At 38.7% G+C, this 22,552-nt stretch overlaps 1 protein-coding gene across 1 annotated transcript in view; it reads right to left on the reverse strand.

Moving 5' to 3' along the window:
- The window catches only part of TMC1 (transmembrane channel like 1), a 384,878-nt gene that overhangs the window by 100,664 nt on the left and 261,662 nt on the right, over window positions 1-22,552 (reverse strand). Inside the window, exon 9 of the mRNA XM_059411859.1 lies at window positions 1,324-1,371. Within this exon, the coding sequence (XP_059267842.1) occupies window positions 1,324-1,371 (48 nt within the window). The remainder of the gene's footprint in view (window positions 1-1,323; window positions 1,372-22,552) is intronic.

Raw genomic sequence — 22,552 nt, forward strand, 5'->3', positions numbered from 1 at the left:
AAACCAACCCCTCTAAAAACAACCACCCCCCCACCCCCCCCCACCCCCCCCCCCCCCCCGCTTTGTTTTGACGTTGTTCCCCCCCCCCCCCCCCCCCCCCCGTAGGCACTTGATAAACAGCAAATGACTTGAGAGGTCTTTCCTGAACTCCCTTCCTCTACCCCATACACAATCCTCTGAGAGGAACTGAACTGTCATAAACTCCCCCACCAAGAATTTCACCCTTAGGGAAGATTGACTCATCACAAGGGAAGATACTAGAAGGCAATACCACACCCAGACAAACTTTGTCACAACTGTGTCTCCCATGTAGTCTCTGAAGGGCCCACTCACCATTCCTAAAAATGATTTATTCTCTCCTAAAAAGGCCTACACACCCCCCTCTTTGTTCCTTATTAAGATGGCATTTAAGACTAAATTTGAAGCCACCTAAGAGAGTTAACTTATTTTTCCTGTGTATCTCTCACATATACCTGAGGTATACATATTAATAAACTTCCATTTGTTTTTTCTCTTGTTAAACTGTCTTATATTACAGTGGTCTCAGCTAACAACTCAGAAGGACTAGAGGAAAATTATTTTCTTCCCCTCCAGTACCCAAGCCATGACAAACAGAGTCTGTGTGACTGTGAGCTCTTTGTATGTAAAATGCCGAGTGTCTGGAAACACCTGGCATCGTGAACATTCCCCGGCTGCCATATTGGGCCCAGGGTATTACACTGGATGGTGTTGATGTATCCTCTAATGGACACTGTTCTTCCCTTCAGTTCTAGTTAATTCAGAACTTTTGCTCATATACTGATCTTTCCCACGAGTGGTCTGCATGTGAGGGATCATACTCCAAACTCTTGAGCTAAACCTACACAAAGTAAAGACAACCGAGCAATTCCAACAAAATACCCATGAAGTCAGCACAAAAGAATGTGCTTTTTCATTTTAATTGAACCACCTGATCAATTCAGTCAAAATGGCCAATCTGTTCTATTATAATAGATTGAGCCCTAGAGAAGAGCTTTTAGGACAAAGACCTTAACAGGGAAACTATTAGAGAAATATTAAAAAGCCAGTTTTTGTGGACTACCATCCACTTTATCATGAGTAACTGAGACATTGGGTAGAATGTGTGTGTGCCTACTGAATGGAATCTAGAACGGAGAGATTCCATTTGCTGGACCTGACCTCTTTTCTGAGAACATCAAAAGTTTCCCACACACGCGGTAGCATGGGTTTACACGTGGCAGCCTAATCCCACAAGACAAGAGTCCCCTGAATTCACTGCCATTCCCCAGGAAACACATTCCACGTGGGTCCCACCCCACTTACTTGAACTTTCATCTGTGTCATCTTCTTTTTCCTCCACTTGAATTTGCACTGTTGAAGAAAGGAAAAATATGGCAATTCTTTAAATGACAGTACAATGATCAGTAATGCGTTTTTACTGTTATTATTTTCATCATAAAGTTTTCTGTGCTGTTAATGCAAACATTTTTCAACAAGCTTGTCAAAAACAGCATTGTTTATTAAAGATATATGGCCATGGCATCCTAGACAGTGTTGTGCAAAGACTTCTCTGCTCCACTGCCTTCAAAGACTTGGAAAACATATCAATTATGAGCCTGTCAGCTCAATTGACTATAACTGCTACTGAAATAAATTCCGTGTTGCAGTGAGTAGACTTGGGGTTTGCTGGGTCATTGCATTCCATGATAAACTGCATTGTTAGTAAAGCTATATGCACATGCACATGTTTGTACAATGTGGTTATTAGAACCAAATTAATTTATTAAAATAGAGAACATTTCATTCTAACCAGTTACCAGTGTCAAAGAGCCTTTCAGAAAATGTTGCAAGGCTGGTATTTCCTATTTCAATTATTTCTGTAGATTGCATCGGAGACAGCCTGAATTTCCCAATATATGATTTACCTTGAAGATGTGGAAAGAGGGGTATTTTGCTGTTCTTCCCAATACAAAGAACCTTCTGCATATTCCTCACCCCCATACTCAAGAGAGTGTCTTCTTTTTAGTTTTCCTCTATTTTTACAAAGGCATCAAAGGGTTTAAAAAAATTATAATTGTCCAATAGTATGCCGAAATGTGTTAACTGGCAGATTTTTCCACTTGTCATCTACTGTCTGTTCATCATAGGTCTCAGCCAGAGACAAAGCTCTGCAAATTGCCCAGGTAAAAATGAGAGTTGCCTATTTCTTTAAAACCATAGTCTTGGGGTGCCTGGGTGGCTCAGTGGGTTAAAGCCTTTGCCTTCGGCTCAGGTCATGATCCCAGCCAGGATCCTGGGATCGAGCCCCGCATCCAGGTCTCTGATGAGCAGAGAGCCTGCTTCCCTTCCTCTCTCTCTGCCTGCCTCTCTGCCTACCTGTGATCTCTGTCTTTCAAATAAATAAAATCTTTAAAAAATAAAAAAGTAAAACCATAGTCTCGTCACTTGTTTATAAAATAGTATCGTATTTTTTATTTAAGTCAGATGAAACCTGAGTCTGAGAAAGTAAAGATGACAACACAACGTCACTGCGAACAGAGGCGACAACCTCCGTTTTGTTTCTGCTCACAGACCGTCAAAGGTTATTTTTCAGAACTTGACAGGCACATTGAAAATGGAATGCATGCCAGGAGTTTAAATTCTTTTCACAAAGAAGATTATTGTAAAAGCACATTTTGCCTTTAAACAGCATCTGCATAAAAATTTTTAGGATATGCAAAAATGTTATCACTCAATGTCAAGCCACGCAATGTGAAAATAAGTGTTCTTTTGTTCTAAGTGGGACATGTGCTTCTGTTACTGGCTACAACTGGATCTGCACAGGACAAAGATCTTTACGGCACCACTGAGAGTCTGCAAGAGTAAAGGCAGACACTTTTAAGAAGATGTTTTGCATTTAACAATCAGTCTTTGTCTTTTATTTGTAATTAATGTCACCACCAAGCTTCTTCAGTCCAGAAGCTTCTTCTCCCTAGGAAGGCATTTGAATCACAGAAGATTAGCCCTGGAACAGAGTCCAACCTGTGTGTATAATGTAAGAACAGCTAAGGACAAACAGCAAGGACTGACCACAGACTCCTCTGTAACACCAGAGCCAAACTGAAATCCACACAGACTATGACATCCATTTATAATAATCAAGAAAACTAACTAGGTATGACAAAATGAAACAAAAAATATTAAAGGAACAAAATACAAGCAAATCTTTAGGAATGATCATATGTTAAATAAGAACAGCAGAATGAAATGTTCCAAGCCAAGAAGATGAGCAACAAACCCATTTCCTCTGATAACCAGGGGAGGAGGAAGGTGAGGCATGGCTGCAGTCAGGGATGGTCTTCTCAAGTAAAGGAAGGATAGTAGTCAATGGCTATTAAATAAAACCTAAAAATCCATGAGAGGAGACATGCTTATGGTTGCAAGTAAAGAAGTCAAGAAGAGCTATGGATTCAAAGTGATGTAATAGAGAGTGTGGCAGAAATAGCCCCTTCCCTCCTCTTGAGGTGACCCTCTGACCATGAATTCATCTGGGCGCAATCACCTGCACATTCTCACTCGTGTTTTCTCTACTCAACGGCATCCCCTTGGCAGGTGAGTCAGGGGCGATGAAACAGTTGTCTTCGTAGTTATTGTGATAACTGGATTATTCTTGACTCAACCCTCAGCAAAGGCATCATCAGCATCAAGAACTAAACAGCAGCACTGTGGCCAAATTTAAGACTCCTTCAAGTGCTTCAGACCAACCTTGATTTTAGTGGATGGTCATTTGACCCAAAAAGCAACTGTCCTGGATGGTCCATAGGACCACCAAGCACGGCTTGGTGCAAGGCTAAGGAACGGAGCTAAGAATGCCCTCCAAGTCAAAACCCCGTGCAAAAGAATCCCACAGAATATTTAGATGGGAGCTATAGACAGTCTTTCCTTCCTCCGATGATTTTTGGCATGGCCTGTTGCTATCCCCGCTCTCTGCAATCCCTAGTAGCTTATTCCCGATCATACGATCCCCCTCATGCTTCGGCTGCTTCCCAAAGCCTATTGATTATGTCCTTTAAAAATAACGTCTCTCCTGGGGAGGGACGAGAGGATGGGGAGAGGAGGAGGGCGAGGTCCTGGCAAAATGCTGGAGGCAGCGAGCAAAGCTGCACTGAAGAATGCTATTTAAGAGAGGAATATGCCGTCAGAGCAGATGAATGCCTAGGCAACCCAGATCCTCATTTCATGCAAATAGACACAATAATTAAAAACAGCAAAAGGAAACAACAGCAAAATGTCACAATTTAGAGGCATCGGAATCATTCGAAGAAGGTGTTGTTCTAGGCTTTCTTTGTTAATCTATGGCACTCAAAGTAGTTTATGGTTCTTCAGGTTCAAGGTAGCCAAGCGGCCAGAAAAGTTAGGTGGTGTGGTCCATTCCTCGAACCCACGTTGAGCTCTTGAAGAGATGTTTGGAGCATTAGGTAGGTGATCACTCTGGAAACAGAGACCGTTTATCCAATTGGCATATATTGTACACTCGCAAGGGAGTATAGAGCAAAATGCTCCGGGGAGGGAGTTTGTAGATTAAAAGAAAACACAAGGAGTGTTTAAGGAATCTTGCTACTTTATGCCAAACAATGACTTTATAAATGAGATCCAAGATTTGCATGAGTATCTTACCTAGCTTCACTGGGTGGTAGCAGCAATGTGTTAGTTATATTTATTGGGCATTTTTTGTGTGTTTCTTTTCAGGGTTCTTTTTTTTTAATGTGTGAGGAGTTGTCAACATTGGTCCTTTCCATATAAAGGGGATACATGTCACCTCAGACTAAACTATGTTGGAAGGGATATGCATTGATGCTATAACAAGGACATTTCCGAATCTTGGCGGAAGAACCCATGCCATCAGTATGGGGTGTGATGTGGAATATGAGAGGAAGAGAAGAACCAATGACAAGCAGAAGGTTTTCATCCTTGGCACCGAGAAAGGTAGAGAGTCAAAAAGAATAAAAGGTGAAAAGGCTATAGGAAAAATAGTTTCAGTGGGAGGAGATAAGATCAGGAGTTTAATATGACATGTTGGGGTTGGGTTGCCTATTAGACATTCATGCTTGAGTTGAGTAGGCAATTGGGTTTATGAGTCTGGAGTTCAGAAGTGAAGTCTGGCCTGGAAAAACACATTTGGGAATTATGAGCACCCTGGTGTTAGTTAAAGCCACAGGACCAGGTGAGAGCACCACGTAAATGAATAAAAATAAAACAGAAAAAGGAGACTCCAAAATTGAGAGGACGGAGAGAAGAAGAAAAACCAACCAAAGACACCAAAAATGAACCATCAGTGGAGCAGAAGCAAACTAAGAAATGTGTCGTAGGCTTAGAACTCAAGTATAATGGGACTAAAAATTGACCATTGGGTTTTGCAGTGTGGAGGTCAATTGACTCTGGCAAGCAGAGATTTAGTGAAGTGGTATAAGGAAAAGCCTGAATTTCAATGGCTTTACAAAAGAATGGGCAGTGAGGAATAGAGACAGCTAGTTATGCTAGCCAGAATGTACTTACACACTGAGGGCAGAGATCCAGTGGGAATGAGAAATTGATGTGGGTTATTTTTTTTTTTTATGTTTTTTTATTTTAATTTTTATAAACATATATTTTTATCCCCAGGGGTACAGGTCTGTGAATCACCAGGTTTACACACTTCACAGCACTCACCAAATCACATACCCTCCCCAATGTCCATAATACCACCCCCTTCTCCCAAACCCCCTCCCCCCGGATGTGGGTTATTAAAAGACAATATACTCAACTCATATTGGATTCTGAATTCTTTTATTGCACTGGTGAAGCATTTGGTTTTGTTACTGGGCTGTGCATCTCTGCCTGAGACTTTTTTAAGAGAAGGGACAACTTACTACTATACCCCTTGCTTATATGTAGTGTCAACTGTACAGCAGTTCCAAAGTGTAGGACTAAAGGATGGTAAAGGGAGAGAAAAAGAAAAGTGGGGAAGAGTAAGGAGACCAAGGGAGGAATACAGCAAATAAAGGGAGGTAAAGGGGCAAAAATGAGGTGAGATCACAGTAAATAAGAGGGAAAAAGTACAAATATAAAGCAAAACATTACAGTTTGTCTTTGCTCTCTGCTAGAAACATATGTGCATTCTTATACTTAATGTGAATTACAAATATAAAATGTTATAAATTCTAAATTCATATACTCAATGATATTTCATATTTTAAAGATTTTATTCATTATTTATTTGACAGAGATCACAGGCAGGCAGAGAGACAGGCAGAGAGAGAGGAAGGGGAGCAGACTCTCTGCTAAGCAGAGAGCCCGATGCGGGGCTCGATTCCAGGACCCTGGGATCATGACCTGAGCTGAAGGCAGAGGCTTTAACCTACTGAGAGACACCCAGGTGCCCCGATATTTCATAGTTTAGAGACACCTCAAGTTAACAAAATCTAGACTGTCCTCAACTCTTTCTTCCATCAATACTTTTTTAAAATAAGAATGTGAAGGTCAAAGAACTAGAAAATGTGAACAAAATAAAAGTACTTTTTTTTCTTAAGAGAGTATATTCCAAAGTAAAGTTTGCCTTATTCCGTAAGGAAGAAGACCTATGATCCCCTTACCAAAAGCAGGAAATCTCTTTTTTCAAGGGGGAAAAGAAGAGAGAAAACTGACCAGTGAGACTATGAAATGTAAACTGTGATTTACAGAAATGTCTTTTAAATGCAGATTCCTTAGGAACAGACACTGTAAATTTTATGCTCTAAAATTTCTAGGTCTGATGCCATCCAGTAGCTGCCCAAGTTGATTATAGTAAGGACAATGATGATGGTGATGCAATTACGATACAAAGAAAATTATATGTATCTAGGTATGTATTTATAAGCTGTGTTTAAGTTTTAGCCAAGAACAACATTTAGATATTTTGCTTTTCTAAAAACCAAACAGAAGGTAAAGCAACCCAAATTTGAAAAAGTAATGAGTAAAGTTAGCCATAAGGAAGAATTTCCCACCAGTGAGACACTCTGATGCTATATCAAGTCACCAAACCACACTGAGGAACCCTTCCCCCTGCAGAGAATGCCCCAGCATCCTGCTTCCATTCACAGTTACTGATGGGTACAAAATAGGGAACAGAAGGCACTGCCTGCAAAACTGAGTAAAAATGATGGGATGGGGGCGCCTGGGTGGCTCAGTGGGTTAAAGCCTCTGACTTCGGCTCCGGTCATGATTCCGGGGTCTTGGGATCAAGTCCCACATCAGGTTTTTTGCTCAGTGGGGAGCCGGTTTGCTCCTCTCTCTCTTCCTCTCTGCCAGCCTCTCTGCCTACTTGTGATCTCTGTCAAAAAATAAATAAAATCTTAAAAAAAAAAAATGATGGGATGAGATTTTTCTTCCTCAAGAATAGGACCTACTCAAGACCTGAAATCTGATTCATTTTAAATCAGTAGCTCCCTTTATTTTTGTTACTTTTAGGGAAGGACGAGAAGATGCTTGTAAATTTGTATGTAACAATCCTAACTCCTTCAAATGATGGAATTAAGCATAATAATTGGAAGCCATTGAGTAGAGAAGACTTATTTAGTTCCTATATTATTCAAATACCATAAAAACCTGTAAACTATAAGACTTTTACAAAATCCTCGGAGTGGGGGGAAAAACCGAAATGAGATCTTTACATTTGAATATCAAGGATTCTGGAGGAAAGGTTTAACTTGACAGGTTGGGGCAGATATTTTTTCTGCAGGTGTCAGCATCTTTCTTAAGACCATTGAGAAAACGGACCACTGAACACATACATTCAAAACCACGCTAATGAAAACTTTTAAAATAAGTGCCAAAAGGCTGGTCATATTTTCAATCATTGTAATATCTTGGAGATATAAAATAGTTATTCAAAACTACAGTGGTTATAAAATTACAAAAATAAGAATTTTGACCTTTGGTAAGACTCAGCCACACAAAGAAGGGAGTGGGCCAGATATTCAACTGCTATGGTAGCTGTTGTTCTCCAATATTTTTCCTTCTAGATTATATTTATTTTCTGAGGCTACAAAGCCCTTAAGAAGTAGAGAATAAATAGCTGCTGATGTCTACTTTATTAAACAACACAATATAAAATATTTTAGTTGCCAAACAGAACAGGATGAATTCTGTAAAGAAACACATTTTACTATGAGGTCCTGGAGAGAGAATGGCCAACCCTGAGAACAGAGAGAGGAAAAAAAAAAAAAAGGAGATTCACTCAAAATAAAAATCCCCCCCATCCATTTACAGTGATAATAATCTTTTTATAGACACAAGAAGAAGGGTTGAAAGGGGATGCACACAGAATTTCTTTTTGCACTTTTTTCCTTCTGTTTTTATTGTACATGAAATTAAAATTAAATACAGGCTGAGTGGGTAGCTGGTAGGTTTCCAAATTCTACCATCCTTGAGCTGGAAAAGGAAATATGAAATGCCAAAGCATAGTTCTTCAAATAGTGAGTTATATACTGAAGTATTTGTGAGAAACTGTAATTAGGTATTTTATGATATCACTGGTCTACAGAAAAACAAAAACAGCTCTTATTCTATCTGGTTTAGGGGGCTGGCTTATTTTTAACTATTCATATTCAATAAATAGCTGTTTACAAATGCCTTTAGAGCTCTCAGTGGCTGCAGAAAAATTAAATGGTGAGTCTTGCCTTTTCTTTGCATTTAGAATATTCTGGGGGAGGGGACATTTCTTACTTAACCATGGTGTCGTAATATATACATTCAGAGTGCGTGTTCTCACATTTCAATTACCACCATAAAGAGCAAATACTGTAGATAAGTGTGCTAAAATGAAAATACGTTCTCTTGTGTGAGTTTTTGTGGCTAAAATCTTTTATAGAAATAGGATACCAAAATAACAACCAGATGAAAATAATGTGTTGTAAGCCCTTGGCAGCTACGCTTCTATCTGTGGATTGCTTAGAACAGAAAGGAATCTTATCCCTCCCCCCGCAAGCATTTCTGCAATATTCCAAGTCACGAAGAAGAATGCTTGTCAAGATTCATGGATAAACAAACAACATGAAATAAACAAAAAGGCACTAAAGAAATGTGTAACGACTGAAAGCAGACGCTGGTTCCCGGAGTATGAAGCAGGAAGCAAGGCTGGCTGAACTCGGTGCCCTCTCCATCCTTCCTTCCCAGCACTGCAGATAAGATGCTAATTACTCCTCATTAGCATACATTAGCAAATGTTAATGAGTGTCTTCTAAAGAACAAAGGCAGCGTGGGGCAGCGTAGAGGCGGGATGATGGCTGAGTTGTAAGTCAAGGACTGCAAGGGAAGGCAGAGGCAGAGAACAAGACAATGAGACTGGCTTAGGAAGGCACTGGTGGTTTCCTAGAATTTGGAAGAACGGTCTTCCTGACAAAATCGTAAAAACGCCAAGAAGGATGAAGTGATTTCGTTTATTCTTGTTTCTAAGGAAAATTAAGAAGGAGGAGAAGGAAATAAAAGAGAAAGCAAGTCACTAACTAAAATGAATCGTTCTTTTTCTCTAGCTCTTCAGCTGTTCTGGAAAAATCGTATTTTATAGGATTTGCTCCGCAACAAGAAATATTAATTAACATCATCATCCGTTAAGGAAAAGAATGCTGAATTTTAGGTGCAGGTGTTCTCATGAGTTTGTGAGAATTGTGACCACCCATCTACCCACTCCGATCTTTTTCCCTACAGACTCAATTTATGATACTCAGTAAGACTCAACCTGTAATTTGTATGTGACCTATAATGTTATCAGAACAGTTCACACAGAATGTGAAATATGCGTTAAATTATAACCTAAAAGCAGCTAAATCATTATAATATATATTATATGGATATATATTATGCATAAGTTCTCATAATAAATCAGAAAACACTTTTTAAAATAGGAAAATATATAAAATAAGATAATAAATTAATTAAATTCCTTTTATTCAATCTCTCAAAAGATGCTAAATGATAATGAGAAAGAGATAACCTGCTGGTCTGTTTCTCTGAAGAACCCTAATGCAAACAGTCTTTCTATTCAAGAATACCAGGATAGAACCAGACAAATACTAGAAATAGTAACACAAGCCACAACTTGACAAGTTCTACTAGAGAAATACAAGCAGAAGTTCTAGTAACACTGGAGGCAATCATGTTCACTAGGTAATTTCGGGAATTTGTCAGAGTTCAAGTACTTCTGGAAACAGGCAGAAGACTAATCAGGACAAATAAATGTTTCACTATCTGATTTCCTTTGAATTAATCCCAATTGCTCCAAGACCATGGCCGTGAAGAAGAATGTTTGTTTGCACAAGCATATGAAGAAGGACTTTTGTTCATCTGGGTCCCTAAAACTAGTGCATTCATACCATAGAACTACAAAGACAACACAGACTTTTCAAGTAAAGCAACTGACTTAGTGGAAAGATCCTGAGTTTTTGAGTTAGAAGAACATTTGTGTTTTGGCTCTGCTACAATTTTATGCCATCTCATAACTTTGGATAATTTATATAAATTCTCTATGCCTTGGGGAAAGGAAGGAGCAATTACCACTATACAGAGTTGCTATGAAAATTCAAGGTAATAATAAATGCACACAATGTGGGGATGCCTTGGTGGCTCCGTTGGTTAAATGTCCGGATCCCTGATTTTGGCTCAGGTCATATATCTCAGAGCTGTAGAATCAAAGCCCCTTGGGGCTCTGCACTTAGTGAGGAGTCTGTTTGGCACCCTCTCCCTCTGCCCATTCCCACCCTCTGTACCTGGAATACAGCAAAGGTTAAAATAATCTACAAGGGCTGTTCAAATGCTTTACATATATCTACACACAAAATTTTGACAGTTTTTACCGGAAATCCTAGAAAAATAAGGAAGACACATCTATTCTGAGCTTTACCTTCACATCTTAGACTCAGCAAGTAAGAAAATTGCCATAATATTCAGTCTTGGATCGTATCAAAGGCCATTTAACCAAAAGAGAAGGACAAGGAATAAAATATTACCCTAAACTCTGTCTCTTGGTACCTTTAGCGCCTCCTTACCCTGCCTGCTGATGATGCCAACCAACCTGGAAAGTCATGCTGCTTGAGCCAACGGTCAGCTTAAGCATCCAATTCTTGCATGGCAGCAACTCGAGGAGCATTTACCAAAGGTTGAGGTTGATTCAGAAAAAGGGGATTAGCAGCCATTGTGAATGGTTTTTTGGTGACACAAAAAGTATAAGATTAGTTCCATACAGAGACAAAAGTCAATAGACTCTGGAATGAGAGATTTGCATGTTCTCTCTCACCTCGCTTCCAAATTCCAGAAATGGCAATGCCCTGGCATTCGGAGGACAAATTATTATACCTGTGTGGCAACGGAAAAAAAGGTATAGGGTGGGGAGCATTTCACAGGAGCCTGACAATCTGCCAAGTCCACTGGAAGTTTCCACCTTGCCCTTGCTTATAGCTGGGTATCCTGATTTTAAGTGATTTTGTGTTGTTGTTTTCAGTTAAAGCCTATCAGTTTTATCTTGATTAAATACGAAAAGTTTGGGACTGTACTTGTAACTATTATATCCCACAGGGAAAGACAATGATCAAAAACTAAGATCTGGACGAGGTCTATGACAGCCAGGTAGAAGGTAGGAAAGAAAGCTGATGTTGATGAAGACAGATCCCTTTAAAGAAGCAACAAGTAAGCTCAGGTGCTCTTAGATTTCTAATTCCACATCATCCCTTCCTTTCCTTTCCGTAAGATGGAATTAGTTTGGTTATTGGGACAAGCTACATTCTAATTCCAGAGAGTAGAATCAGACTACCTCAGGCTAAGTCTCCTAATTCAGTACACTGTATTTTTTCAGACGATTGAAGGTAGAACTCAAATTGCGATGATAGCTCCCAAAGCCACTCAGCCTCCCTAAATGTACTCAAATATTTCCCAAGAAACTAGTTCCTTGGTCATACCTAACTAGAATTGGCATTGAACTCTGGCTCTTCGGACCTTCATCAAGACTGTTCAGTTCTGGGGCACCTGGGTGGCTCAGTGGGTTAAAGCCTCTGCCTTCAGCTCAGATCATTACCCCAGGGTCCTGGGATCGAGCCCCACATCGGGCTCTCTGCTCGGCGGGGAGCCTGCTTCCCTCTCTCTCTGCCTGCCTCTCTGCCTACTTGTGATCTCTGTCAAATAAATAAATAAAATCTTAAAAAAAAAACAAAACTGTTCAGTTCCACTTCCTGTCTCCTGTGTCATAAGATCTCACTGTGAATCCATGTGTGCATATGCGTGTATTGGTGTGTGTATGTGCATGTGGCTGAGTATGTAAGAGAGACAGAGAGAGAGAAAAAAGAATTTTAAGAGACTTAAAAAAGCATTCCAGTATCCTGGATTTCTCCTCACAGCCTCTACATTCTTCTCAATCATCTACTCGGTTCCAGACAACAAATTGTGTCAACTGCTTATGCTGGGTAAATGAAGACCAATTATCATCAATAGCCTAATGACTAAAAATCGGATTAGCTTATTTTTTTTATCCATCGTCTCAGCCTGGCAGCATTGAGAGTGTATTTTAATGCATTCCATGGTCAAAAGCCATCAGCTTCCCTCTTCATTCAGTGACACTAAATTACGCTCCTATCTCGAAATCTTTTTGCTTGTCCCCCCATTTGTGGAGGATTTCTAGCAGGAAGAGGTCTAGGCAGTGCTTCTCAAACCCTACTGGGCACTAGAATCACCCAGAGAGCTTATGAAAACACACATTCCCCTGCCTCATCCACAAAGACTCTGACTTAGTAGTTTGGGGTGGGGGTGCCAATAATGGCTTTTCTAAATGCTTCCAGGTAATACTAAGGCTGCCAGTCGTCAAATCACACTTTGGGAAGCAAAACTATAAGGCATCCAGAGGGAGTGGGGAAAGTCAATAAGCACCTGCCACCTTCTTTTAGGAACTATAACCCTTATGATCTAGAAATTATCTTTCTTTGATTGTCTATCTTTATGCCAAGTTCACACTCTCTTGATTATGTACCATTACAATAAGCATTGAGGGTGAGTATAGGGCTTCCAATTTGTCCACTCTTTTCAGATGCTTAGCCTCTACTAGGTCCTTTGCGCTTCCATATGAATTTTAGGATCAGCTTCCCAACTTACATAAAAATTTTAAGAAGCCTGCTGGGATACTGATTAGAATTGTGTTGAATCTAAAAATTAATTTAAGGAGAATTGATATTTTGACAATATTGAATTTTCATTCCAAAAATGAGTACATCCATTTGTTTAGACCCTTCTTTAATTTCTTTCAGCAATGTTTTGTAGTTTTCAGCATGTTGGTCTTTCACTACTTCGGTCAAATTTGTTTCTAAGTGCTTTGTAATTTTTTTTTCCTGATATCAAAATGATATTTTTAAAACTTCCATTTCTAATTAGTGTTTTTATATATTGAACTGTAGTTTTGTGTTCTTGGAATGTCTTCCTTTGATTTTGTTATCAAAGTAATCCTAGTGTCAGAGAAAGCTAAAAAATATTCTCTCTTCTTCATTCTTCCACAAAAATTTGCGCAGAGTCAGAATTACTTCTTCCTTGAATTTTTGGGAAAATTATCCATGGAAGTAATCAAAGTTAGACATATTCTTTGTAAGACAATTTTTAAAAAAAGATTTATTTAAGAGAAATAGAGTGAGGTGGGGGGGGAGGGGGAAACAGGAGGGGGGAGAGTCTTAAGCAGGCTGCACAGAGAAAGGAGCCTAACATGGGACTTGATTTCATGATTCTGAGATCACGACCTGAACTGAAACCAAGAGTCCAACACTTAACAAACTATGCCATCAGGTACCCCCGTTAAGATAATTTTTAACTATAATTTAACTATAAATTCAATTTCCTTAAGGCTATTAAATTCACTTGTTTCTTCTTGAGTGAGTTGTAGTAGGTTGTCATACAAGTAACCTGGACAATGTATCTTAGTTATCAAATTTCTTGGCCTGAGTTGTCCATAATTTTGCCTTATTATTCTTTCAGTACCTGTAGAATTTGTAGTGATGTCACATCTCTCATTTCGGTCTTAAAATTGTTACTTCTTGGTAAATTATCATTCTGGTCATTGGTTTATTAATTTTATTGATCTCAAAGAACATATTTTGGTGTAATTTTCTCTTTATTTTTCTGTTTTCAATTTATTTCAATTCTCGTCTTCATCACCTACTTTCTTCTGATTTTGGATTTTATTCATTCTTTGGTTTCTTAAGGTTAGAAACTGAGATCCTTTTTTCTAATATATGCATATACTATTACTTTTACTGAAAATACTGCTTTAGCTGCATCTCAAAATTTTGAAGCTATGTGTGTATTTAAATTCAGTTCAAAAAAGTTGCTAATTTCTCTTGATTTTTTATTTGGCCCAAGGCTCATTTACAAGCGTTATATTTAGTTTCCAAGTATTTGGGGATTTTTTTCAAATATCTTTTGCTTTAGATTTCTAATTTAATTCCATTGTAGTTAGAGAAAATACTTCATATAATTTGAGTCCTATTTTAAATGTGTTGAGACTTATGTCTTAGAACATAATTTATCTTGCTCAAGTTCTATGTACATGTGAAGAGCATGTATTCTGCTGCTCTTAGGTGGAGTTACATAAATGTCAATTAGTTCAAGATGGTGGGTAGTATTGTGGAGGTCTTTTTTTGTATGCTTATTGATTTCATTTTGCTTTTTATATCAATTATTGTAAAAAAAAAGTGCTGACTATAATAATGGATTTATTTTTCCTTGCAGCTCTATTAGTATTTGCTTTATGTACTTTGAAGTTCTGCTCATAGATATATAATGTTTACATGTTATTTCCTATTGATAAATTTACCTCTATCATTATGAAATATCATTTACTCCTGATAATATTCTTTGTTCTAAAATAAAACCTATCCAATATTAATATGACCACTTCAGCTTTCTTTTTACTAGTTTAATACAGTATGTCTTTTTCTATCCTTTTATCTTTAACTTATTTATATCTTTATACTGAAAGTGGATATGATATGTTACAGGCAGCATATAGTTGGATACTGAAATTTTTATCTAATCTGGCAATTTCTAACTTTTAATTTGGGTATTTTGACCGTTGATATTTAATGTGCATACCTACAAGGTTGTTTTGAAAGCTAGCCTCATGCTACTTAATTTTTGTCTTACCTCTAGTTTCTGCTTTCCTCTTTGTTCAATCTATTTTGGATGAATTGACTTTTCCAGTGATTTTATTTTAGTGACTTTTATGGCCTGTTATCTGTAACTAGTTAAATACCACTTTAAACTAACTACTTAATATAGTGCCACAGAAAGTTATATAAATAGCAAATTACATAAATGCCATTTCATTTATAGTGTGAAATCCTATACCAGAATGTTTTCATTTCTTCTTGTCCAGACTTTGTGCTTTTGTCATATGTGTTTTCAGGTTCAATAATCTTTTCTTCTGCAATGCTAAATCTTACATTAAACCCATAAAGCATATGCTTCATCTCCCACATTACATTTTTCACCTGTGGAAGGCAAGTTTTATCTTTTTAATTTCAGCTATGTCTCTACTCAATTTTTCCATTAGCCTCTTAATTATGTACAATGCAGTTTCATAACTGTTTCTGTACCAATCATATCAACAGTGTCAATTATAGGATGATTATATTTAATTGATTTTTCTCTTAATTATCGGAATTTTCATGCTTCTTTGCATTAACAGTAATATTTGATTGCTTAGTAAACATTATGAATTTTTCCTATTGGGTGCTAGGTATTTTTATATTCCTATAAATATTCTTTACCTTTGTTCAGCTATGCATTTAAGTTACTTGGAATCAGTTTTAACCTTTAGAGTCACTTTTAAGTTGCTAGTAAAACCAGGGCAACGTCTATCCTAGGACTAATATTTTCCTATTGTTGAAGCAAACACCTTCTGAGTACTCTACATGGCATTCCATGATTATAAGTTTCTATACTCTTGCTGGTGGGAGAAGGAACCTCCCAGACCTGTATGAGCTTTAGGGATTGTTCCCTCTAATCCTATCGATTGCTTTTTTTCCCAGCCACATTAGTCAATTGAAGACTCGGTAAGAATGCTCCATAGATCTCAAAAAGGCTCTCTCTGTTCAGCTTTCTCTTCTCGGGACACTTCCTTGAGCATGTTAGCTGACTTAATCTCCCCAAATTCTCAGCTCCATCTCCTCAACTCTGATAGCTCACTAGTCTCCACTTACATCCCTGTTCCCTGTACTGTTGTGCAGAAACTCTCTAGACAGTCAGCTGTGGCAACTGGGGAGTTCACCTCTTTTATTTTCCATTCTCAGAGGTCACTGTCCTTTGTTTCTGAGGTATAATGTCTTAAGATTTGTTATTTCATATACGTTGTCCATTTTTTGTTTCAGATAAAGAGTCAATTCAGTATCTATACTCCACCCTGATCATGAGGAATCCATTCATTCTAAATGTTTTATTAGTGTCTGAGTTCTTTTCTCTTTTTTCAGTCCATGAGAAAAAATATGAGTCAAGAACTCTGGCTGCCTTCTATTCCTTTCTTTTGGTTTCACACCCAATTATCTCCAGGTAATTCCACATTGAATTACCAGTTTTGAGGGAATAGTTACATCAATTAACAACGCAGCCAACTAAGTAGAAATAACATTTATAAATATTTTAATGACAGGCAGAAATGTTTACAATGTATATTGTGCAAAAAGATTATTAAAATTCTATACATCTGAAGTAAATGCCATGTGTAAAAAAAGTGGGAAGAAGGGCAGTGAGTGATATGAAGTATGCCAAAATGTTAGCAGCCATATCTGGTTGGGGAGACTGTAAGATTTTCTTCCTCTTTGGATTTTTTTCTGTCTTTTCCAAATTATTATAATAGATGTGTATTGTGTTTAAAAAGATGTGTATTAGGTTTAAAAAGACTAACTTTTGTTTTTATTTATAAGAATGAAATTTAGGGAGACAAAAAATGAGAGACAATTTTGATGGAAAGCTACAGAAAGTCAAAGATTACTGCTTAGCTACGTCTCCTAGGATCTCAGGCACTCTTTTTTGCTTGGTCTTACGGTAATAAACATACCCCTATGTTTCTATAATGAAGGCCTGGATTATAAAACATCATGAAAAAATAGGAATTGAGTAGCCAGAATTTAGCAAACAGTGTTTTATTCTCACAGTGTTAGGAAGAAAGGAGCCAACTCATAAAATGTTAATAGTGCTTTCTTCGCTAATGGCTAAAATGTTCCACCTTATAATGGAACTCAGGAAAATGCTTCTGAAACCTTCTGGAAGTTTAAAGAAAACTGATGGGAGAGAGCTTTAGTTAATGAACTCTACTTTCTCTTGATTGCCAAATTAAGAGACCTCAGTGGACTATATGATTCTTAGGTCAGGTTCCTTCTATGATCAATTTCCAGAGAAGAGAACAGTAAGTAGAAAAGAGGTCCAGAGAGTCCATCCCCTAAGTCACTCAATCAACAAGAATACACTTGTGTCTCTGGAGACAAAGCACCAAGTAGGGCTGTATGGCTCTTTTATAGTTGAAGGAGCACTGTCTTGTTCTGAGATTCAAACACACCTGAATTCAAAACCTAGCTCTGTCACTTCAAAAAGAGTAACTACAGGCAAATTTGTGACCCTCCTGAGTATCAGATTTCATTTCAACAAATCTTGAAAAATTATCTCATAGAAGTAATGTGATCATGAAGAAAAATATATGTAGCAGTATCTAGCATATGGAAGGCACTCAAATCTATGTTCATCCAATAAAATCTGGGCAGCCATAAGTGACTAAGATATTCTCTTTTCATTCCAAGAGGTCTCCACCCTAGTTAGCAGACAAGATATTCACAAACAAGAGAGCTGCTGGAGGTGAAATATAATTGAGCATCCTAATATTTACTACCAAGGATAGAAGCCAAGACAGTGAAGACATCCCAAGGAGCTGAAATGGTTAGAGCATGTAGACTTAAACTGAGTCTCTAGATGTGTGAATATTAAAAAAAAAAGTATGTACAGTTTCATATATAATACAGCATCATGTCACATAGGACATGTACTCTTCTTGCATATATTCAGATACATTCAAAACATACATTCTATGTTCTACAAAACAGAACATAGAAACATAAACAGGAATATATTCAATACTTACAAAAAGTGATACGATACAGTATATAAAGTACTAGTTTCCTTTCAATACTTCAAAAGATACATATACTTTTTTTTTAAGTAACATCACAATCACATCTTCACATGCTTTTATTATTTGTTCTCAGTGTAAGGCTATTGCCATTTTCATACATAAAAATTTTTTCAGCACTGTAACAATGGTAATTTTTAATCCATTCAACTCATCACTCCCATCCTATCAGAGAAAAGCTGAATGAACTGAAAATCAACTCTTCTTCGATCTGTGGGAGAACTGAGCTTCACTGGGAAAACCAATGCTCCCCAAATAGGAGAGACAAACGGGCAGAAACAAAGACAACTATCCAGGGCAGAAATGCACAAGCAGAAACCACTGTGGGTACTGTTACCAGGTAGGAAAACCAAAACTGTAATTGACAAATTATTGGAGGCTCCATGTGGACAACTCTGAGAATTAAAATAAGTCTCTCAAAAAGTAGAATCGGCAAAGAGGAAGGACAGCCAACTGAGTGATGGCTCTGTTGTTATTTAAAATTTAAACAGATTAGGGACGCCTGGGTGGCTCAGTTGGTTAAAATTTAAACAGATTAAATGGGTGAATCCATTTAGATGCGGTGAATTGTATAGATGGGCCGGTCTTTATGACTTCCCAAGATTTGACTACACATGGCAGTGATGGGATCTTAGAACATACAGATGCAAAAGAGGAAAGGAGGAACATCAACAGATTGGAGATTTCTACAACACTGTGTGAGAAAAAGGGAAGAAGTTCCTAGTCATCTGGGCCAATGCAGTGAAGGGTCAATGAAGAGAAGGGCAACCACCTTAACACTGCAGATCTTAGATACTGGAGGGAGAGGGTAGGAATGAGATGTGATGTGGAAAACCACCCTAACATCAAAGTCAACACCACAAGTTTCCCTTGCCAGTCCCTCCCACGAAGGGGCCAAGAGCAGCCACTTTCCATTTTGGAAAATCCAAAAACTACGTCATCACTAGTTCTCCCACCCTTCTTTGATGTTCTTCCTAACACTGTCACCACCTGGCATTCTGTTATTTAGTTAATTGTTCATTGATCTACTATTTCCCCTACAAGCAAGTAAACTCCAGGAAGACAGGACCTTGGCTGATCTTCAACTCTTTTTCCTTAGTGCCTGGTAAAGAGTAAGCACTCAGCCAGTATTTGTGATAGGAATGAGTAAATGAATGAATGGATGGATGGATGGATGGATGGATGAACCAAGCCATCAATGAATGAAACAGATATTTCACAGACTTAGCACATTTCCCCCAGTGTCTTAGGGCCTTCTGATTAGTACAAGAGAAAGGAAGATCATAAGCAAATCACATGGAAGAAGGAGGCACAGGCCACAGAGGGAGTCAAGATTTGCCACAACCAGGTTAAGACTGCTTCTGCGGGGCTCTTTCATCATTTTCTTTTTCTTTTCTTTTTTTTTTTTTTTTAAGATTTTTATTTATTTATTTGACAGACAGAGATCACAAGCAGGCAGAGAGGCAGGCAGAGAGAGAGAGAGAGAGAGAGAAAGAGAGGGAAGCAGGCTTCCTGCCGAGCAGGGAGCCCGATGCGGGGCTCGATCCCAGGACCCTGAGATCATGACCCGAGCCGAAGGCAGTGGCCCAAACCACTGAGCCACCCAGGCACCCCTCTTTCATCATTTTCTTAGAGAAGTTCCTCTATTTTCTCTTTCTGGGCCTTGCAGAGCTCTCAATATCAACATACTTTTCCATTAGCTATTATAAATCTTTCCCCTTGAAATTTTCAATTTGCCATCTTTATGCTCTAGCATCCATGCCAGCTGGCAGCTCTGTACCTCATACAGCCCCACCCAGAGGAGATACAACTGCAGGGGATCAAGTCACAGGAAGGAACTGCAGGTTCTGTTCCCAACTTCTACACAGCATTATGCAGATAATGTTTCTTCACAGAGAAAGCAAATTTCACTCACTCACAAGTGGGATAATTTGCCCTCCTAGCAATCGGTGCCATTCACTCACGGGACTCTAGCACCCTCATGGACATTTAAACCAAGAGAAATTTACAGGGAAACAAAAAACTAGACAGATTTTTTTTTTTTTAAATGGAGAAAACTACTGAAGGTTCTTTAGATTAATCTCCAAGTCTGTAAACTAAAGTGGCACCATAGTGCTAGACATAACACCCAGGTCTCCTGACCCCACAGCCTGAGTCACCCGTTGCCAGAGCTGTGGATTTTAAAGAGGAGCTCTCAGTGACTTATTTCAGGTTATAGATGCTTCTACCCATCCCCTCACAGGCCACTTGAATGCAGTGTTAAAGCACCCTGGATGTGATATTCTACCTGTGAAGTATCTTTGCACCACTTTCTATCGCAATCTACTTAAATATGTCACTGAGCCTAAAAATAGACTGAGTTGCTTAAGTCCTGCCTTCACTTCATATAACCTACAGAGGAAAATAGTACCAGAGGCCAACTTCCTTTTCTAATGCCTCCTGCAAGCACAAGCTAAGGACAGGGAGCAAGGCCCCAGACTACAATTACCTCCCCTTACACCCACCTGAGAGCAAGTCCCAGGCGGTGTCTTCAAAAACCTAGTTTCCCTCATTCATTATGCCTGTACCCATGCCTTATGGTTGGCCATTCACTCAATAAATATTTACTTAGGTCTTCACTATTCTTGTTGCAGTAGGGGATATGTCGCATTAAAAGTTGGCCATGTCCCTGCTTTCCCTGAGCTTCCAGGGCAATTAGGGACAGAATGATAGATCCTGAGTTTCTGGAAGAGTTCTGGTTACAAATGTTCTGCAAACTATAATATACTACCCCAGAATTGTCTATTTATCTTTTTAAAAAAGGCAAGAGAGGGAAGTGGCAAGATGGCAGAAGAGCAGGAGACTGAAATGACATCAGGTTCAAGGAGTTCAGCTACATAGTTATCAAATCATTTGGAACACCTACAAACTCAACAGGAGATAGAAGAGAAGAAGAGCAGCAATTCTAAGAACAGAAAATCAACCACTTTCTGGAAGGTAGGATGTATGGAGAAGTGAATTCAAAGTGACAGGAAGACCGATCGTGAAGGGCGGAGGGCCAGCTCCCAGCAAGTGGTGGAGCAGTGGAGCACAAAATCAGAACTTTCAGAAGCCTGTTCCACTGAGGGACATTGCTCCAGAGGCTAAGCAAGGGGGGAGCCCTTGCGGGGACACTGTAGTCTCAGGACCCAAGGGGTCACAAAAAGACCAGGGGTATCTGAGTGTGGCAGAGCTACCACATATCTGAACAGGGAAGCCGGCTACAGAGATGGAGCTGAGGAGTACACTCTCAGCTCGGAGTTACCTTACACCATGATCTGAGACACAGTTGGACCACGGCTCTTTGAGCAGGGACCCCACAAGTGACAGATTGGGGGAGACTTCCTCCTTCCTCCTCAGGAATGAGCAGCGTAAGAACACATGGCAAGAATCTTCTGGGTTTGGAGACTCCAAATGGGTCCGTTCACCAGCGACAGAAATGGTCGGTCACAGGTCAGGTGAGTATCGAGTGCAGCCATAGACCAGGGAGATGGGAGGGATTGACTGCTTTTCTCTGAGGGCACACTGAGGAGAGGGTTCCCGACCTCTCAGCAACTCCGGCCGGAGACTGGGAAACCACCATTTTCATTCTCCTCCTCCAAAGCTCTACCTAAAGCATTCAGGCAACAAAAGTTCCTGAAAGCGAACCTGAGCAGATTACTGAGCCCAGCCCCTGGCAAGCGCAGTGCAATTCTGCCTCAAGCAAAGACATTCGAGAATCACTGCAACAGGCCCCTCCCCGAGAAGAGCAACAAGAACATCTAGCCAAGATCAAGTTCAACGAGAACTGTGGAACTCCAGAACTAGGGGGAACTAGGGGAAACCAACACATAGAATTCATGACTTTTTCCCCATGATCCTTTGGTCTTGCAAAGTTAAATTTTTTTTTTAATTTTAATTTTTTCTTATTCTATTTTTTTAACTTTTCCTCTTTACTCTGTTAATGCTTTTTAACTGTTTTATCAATAGCGTTAAAAAAATCTTTTAAAATTTTCATTGTTATATTTTATCCCTTCGTTGTATTTAACCTTATTTTTTGTATACATATAGGGTTTTTTTCCTTTAAATTTTGGGATACAGTTTCTTCTAATAGATCAAAATATACCCTAAATCTAGCGCATGGCTTTTGTTCTAGCCTCTAGCCTAATCACATTCTTTCCTCTTTTTTTTTCTTTTTCCAACCAATTTATCAATTCCTTTTTTAGAATACTTTATGAATTTTCATCTTTACAGTCATATTCCATGCTTTCATCGTGTTTATCCATATATATATATATAAATATATATATATATAAAATATATATATAATTTTTTCTTTCTTTAAAATTTTGGGAGATA

This window comes from Mustela nigripes, chromosome 9 (genome assembly GCF_022355385.1).
Source record: "Mustela nigripes isolate SB6536 chromosome 9, MUSNIG.SB6536, whole genome shotgun sequence".
Lineage (NCBI taxonomy): Eukaryota > Metazoa > Chordata > Mammalia > Carnivora > Mustelidae > Mustela > Mustela nigripes.